The sequence below is a fragment of the Mercenaria mercenaria genome, chromosome 2 (assembly GCF_021730395.1).
Source record: "Mercenaria mercenaria strain notata chromosome 2, MADL_Memer_1, whole genome shotgun sequence".
In the NCBI taxonomy this organism is placed as follows: Eukaryota; Metazoa; Mollusca; class Bivalvia; order Venerida; family Veneridae; genus Mercenaria; species Mercenaria mercenaria.
In genome coordinates this window covers 28,786,520-28,791,018 of record NC_069362.1, presented here as the reverse complement: position 1 = coordinate 28,791,018, position 4,499 = coordinate 28,786,520, and the positions used below count along the sequence as shown (strand labels likewise).

The 4,499-nt window shown below is 35.8% G+C and overlaps 1 protein-coding gene across 1 annotated transcript; it reads right to left on the bottom strand.

The window, feature by feature from the left end:
• Nucleotides 1–400: 400 nt before the first annotated feature.
• On the bottom strand, nt 401–4,292 carry LOC123563595 (cholinesterase 1-like). The gene is made up of 2 exons (XM_045356469.2): nt 2,607–4,292; nt 401–2,369 (listed from the first exon to the last, which is right to left on the bottom strand). Exons 1-2 carry the CDS (start codon nt 4,160–4,162, stop codon nt 2,120–2,122), a joined length of 1,806 nt encoding a protein of 601 aa, XP_045212404.2. The 5' UTR covers nt 4,163–4,292; the 3' UTR covers nt 401–2,119.
• Between the last annotated feature and the right edge of the window lie 207 nt (nt 4,293–4,499).

The window sequence follows — 4,499 nt, the reverse complement described above, 5'->3', positions numbered from 1 at the left end:
GGCCCGTATGTCAGTTTGTGACATATGTGTGTAAAACCAATACTGAGTACTTGCATGTAAACGACGCTGAAGCATTCAATTAATTATTTAATTAAGTAGGATAGCGAGTCACAGACACTCCATCCCCGCCTCCAATGGATTAGTACAAGCATCGCACGAGGGGTTCGACATTAAATGACAGTATAAACATGACGACTGATTAAAAGTGACAATTATGTATGCATTTTTTAAAATTTCATTTATGCCTTTAAAGGACACAAATCGCCTACTGTACTCGCAAGATGGAATACAGTATCACTCGCAAATACGCTTTCAGATCAAATATCAAAATTGGCAAGTCGGCATACAGTTAATGTTTTTACACAGACTAGGTAAAAATCAATTTCATTCAAAAACGCAATAAATACGAAACATTTTATTTACATATATTTATGGAGTATGCATACATATTACAGACAGCATCATGGATAATTGGATTACAAATCAATTTGACGTGATATTCATCAGTTTCGTGACTTGGTCGAGTGAATTTTCATGCAATGAGTGTGATCAGTCAACATTTTGTAAACATTGCCTGTCAGTTTCATCTATTATATCACCATATACACATATATATATTAGACTTATCGTTAAACTTTAATACACATACAGTGTAAAGCAAAATAATAAATTTGAAGACGATTCTTACCTTTCGCGTGTCTGTTTATTGTTTTGATCACTCGCAAGAGGAAGAGGGGGGCTACAGTCGTTTATAGGGTGTGATATACGTTTCTACCTTTTTTTGGGAAATCAACTGTCCTGCATAAATTAGTCACGGCTCAAAACACGTGGCCGACCTATACAAATTTTCGTTTTACATTAGTATTGACGACACGTTATGTTATTATGTAAATCTGTAGATACATGTACTTGTTATTTTGTACTTCCTTTGTGTGTCACTCGGGGTGTCTTTTCTTGAATTGTTCCATATTTCTGTAAAACTTTAATTAACATGCTTTCTGTGTTAAACTTTGTTACTTAATGTAATCATAATACATAAATTGTACCTAAATGTAATTGTTAGATATACTCAAGAATGGATGTAAACAAATCACAATGATTTCATTTGTAAAGAAAAATCAAAATAAAGATGGAAATATCAATATTCCTTTGTATTTGTTTTTCTTTTTAAAGATGATTTTGTTCCAGCCTGCTCTAGCAGTCTTTTTCGAGAAAGAGATGCCACTTTTCAACCAACAACAGGGATGGGCCATAAAATATTTTTACGAAAAGGCTTGCATATGACCAGCATAAAAAAGAGTACTACATGAGTAGCATATGGAAGAGATAACATATGAAAAACAAAACATATAAAAGTAGAATCATATGAGTTGCATATGAAAGGAGCTAACATATGAAAAGCATATAAAAGGAGAAGTATATGAATAGCATATGAAAGGAGGTAACATATGAATTTGATATCGGTATTATGCCCATATCATATACTAGGCCTTTCAATTTGCATATGAAATTCATATGCTAATAATTTCATATGAAACTGATATAATTTTCACAAGAGAATCATAAACTGATATCATATGCTCATCATATGCGGCTGTTTTGTTATGATTAGCATATGAAAGGTCTCATATGAAAAGCATATGATAATCATATCGGTTTCATATGTGGCGACATTGCCTGTGTAAAGCAGACATAAAACTTGCCTTTAAATTCAGTCTTGCAGCACATGTTTATAACAAGCAGATACAAAATTAGTCATTAACTTCAGTCACATAGAATATGCTTATATAAGGCAGGTACAAATGATATATATAACTTCAGTCAAGCAGTTTATGTTCATATTTAGCCGTTAGTCAAAAGTAAGTCACTAATATAACATTATAACTAAAGGTTCTTTTAATTTTGATATGGGTGAATGTCCTATTTTTTCTGTGACAAGCATATTATTTATTTAACTTTCATGATTAGTAAAAACTTTCGTATTAAGTGATTCACAATCAACAGTAACTGGTTTTAGATAGTATGGCTTGATAAGCAACTAAGATGTAGTAAGGTCTACATATGTACTAGTTTTAAAATAAAATATTTTGTTCATCAAATATAAATTCAGAGTCTGTATTTAACCACATGTGCCGTCTTTTTCGCAAGTTTGTTCGTCTTTGCTACCATATAGTGATGTAATAGTTGTCGGAACCTCCGTAGCATCGAACACGGCTGATAGAGTATTTTTCCAGAAGTCGGTTTCTCTTGCAAACAAATATTGACCAAAAGAATCCTTCCTGTCAAACTTGATGTAGGACTGAGATGTGATGTCATATTTTGGCCAAACTACAGAAGACACAGCATCTGATACTGGTTTGTTCGGATCTCTGAGAAAAAAAGATAAAAGAAAGGTTAATTACATATTTCATCAGTAAAAACTTCTTTATGCAAACTATTTACATCTTTATGGCTTGTGTACGGAAGTCTTAAACCTAGTTTCGTAATTCTGAAGTACTGAGACCTTAATGTGTGCCTACCAGTATTCATATTAATCTAAGCATACTAAATGTTCTCTGTACATGTTAGGACGTGCTAATGAATGTGTGTATTGACATTTGGGGTACCCTGTTTTTGCAAAGTTTGTCCAGTATGCCATCATTCTCTCGGACATCTCGAGCTCCCACTCTGGAGGTGTGTAATCAGATATGTTCAGCAGAGCTTCAAAATCAAAGTTGTATCCAAACACTGGCCCTAACTCGTCTCCATGATTTGACATATTAACCCAGTTTGGTGTCGGAAGTAGACGCTTGTCCAAAACAGGGACGAAATTGTAGAGATAACTGTCAACATTAGATGCATTGGAATGAATGCGACTCATTTCTATCGCAGGAACATTGAAATAAATGTCACCGAAAAGACGCACTACTTGTTCACGAAGCTTTTTGGGATCATCAGGATTTTCCCAGTCCGTGTACTCTGCAATCAAAAGCTGTTTCACAACTTCAGGAACAGTTCGCTGACCATAGACTACTGCTGTAGCACCAGGAATTTGCTGCGTATTCATCTGTTCTCGAGTTATCTCGAGTTCGTCCAAATTATCTGATCCCAGCATCATAAGAAACATTGCGCCTTCTTTACCATTAACGCCATTCATCAGTTTACGTGTCCGAAAGAAGTTTATTTCCTCACTTTCTCCAGTTACTGCTTTCCTATACAAGTCAGCGGGATTAGTTTTGATGAATTCTCCATCAATTGTCGGAGAAGAACCAACTTTTACTGAAGCCGCCATACCGCCAGATGCCACTGCGTCAGCAACAACTTTGATTATACTTTCAGGTGTTGCTGACTGAAGACAACTGAAAACTTCATCCATGTCTTCAACACTACAGCTCATGTTTTCGGCAAAATATTTAGCTGCTTCGATGTTATTTTCTAGGAACAGACCGGGTAGCGTTAAAGCTCCGCTCTCCGAAATACCACTTCTGAAGAGTCCTTCGTTTTGTGGAAACATCATTTGTAGAGAAACACTAATTGAACCTGCGGATTCTCCAAATATGGTCACCCTATCTTTATCCCCTCCAAACGCACCGATATTTTCGTTGACCCACTGTAGGGCTAAGCGTTGGTCAAAAAGGCCAAAATTACCCGATGATTTTACATTGTCAATATCTAGAAATCCAAGTAATCCAAGTCTGTAATTGATGGTCACTACAATTACATTTCCGACAGAAGAAAGGACTCCTCCATCATATATCTTTCCTGAACCCATTGTAAATCCACCGCCGTGAATAAAGAACATAATTGCATGTCCCGAAGGCTGGTCGGGTTCTTGTCGTGGTACATAAATGTTCAGAAATAAACAATCTTCGGATGTCTGTTCTTCGGCCATGACAGGAAGAAACAAATGTTGCGGACATGATAATCCGAAGTTTGTAGCACTGTATGCCCCAGGGAAAGGACCATACGGCTCCGGCCTTTTAAATCTCAGTTCTCCAGTCGGTGGTTTAGCATATGGAATTCCAAGATATCTGTCAACATCATATGGTTTCTTTTGAAATACCACACGTTTAGTTGCTCCAGTTATTGTTCCTAGAGCCGTAGTAACAGATGGAATTTCTGCAGACAGATATCGATTCACTAAACACAGAAGTATAAATATTCCTGCTAAAAAATTTGCCATATTTTTCTATATGCAGAGTTAATCACGAAACAAGCAAATATTTAACACCCTAACAATTTCGTCCCTGTGTATGATAACTCTACATAAGATATAGCCTATACATTTCACCAGTTTAACGCTGTTCAAATATTTAATCACGCTGTCGGGTTTAAGTTACAGGACAGTGCATAATATAGAACGCGTCACATTGGTAAGCAATTTCTTACAATACCACACTTCTTTCAAATGCAAGTTTATCTTCCTTTGACTTTAAAAACTTCATGTTCTTAATACATTTAAAAAGTATACACTTAGGCCCCATGTTATTTGAAATTGTCGAATTCGGCTGTTGTTTTGT

Excerpts from the sequence above, each read along its gene's own strand:
- LOC123563595 (XM_045356469.2), bottom strand. The coding sequence starts at position 4,162 with ATGGCAAATTTTTTAGCAGGAATATTTATACTTCTGTGTTTAGTGAAT. Across the intron at positions 2,370-2,606 it reads ACAAACTTTGCAAAAACAGG|AGATCCGAACAAACCAGTAT; the intron begins GTACCCCAAATG and ends TTTTTTTCTCAG.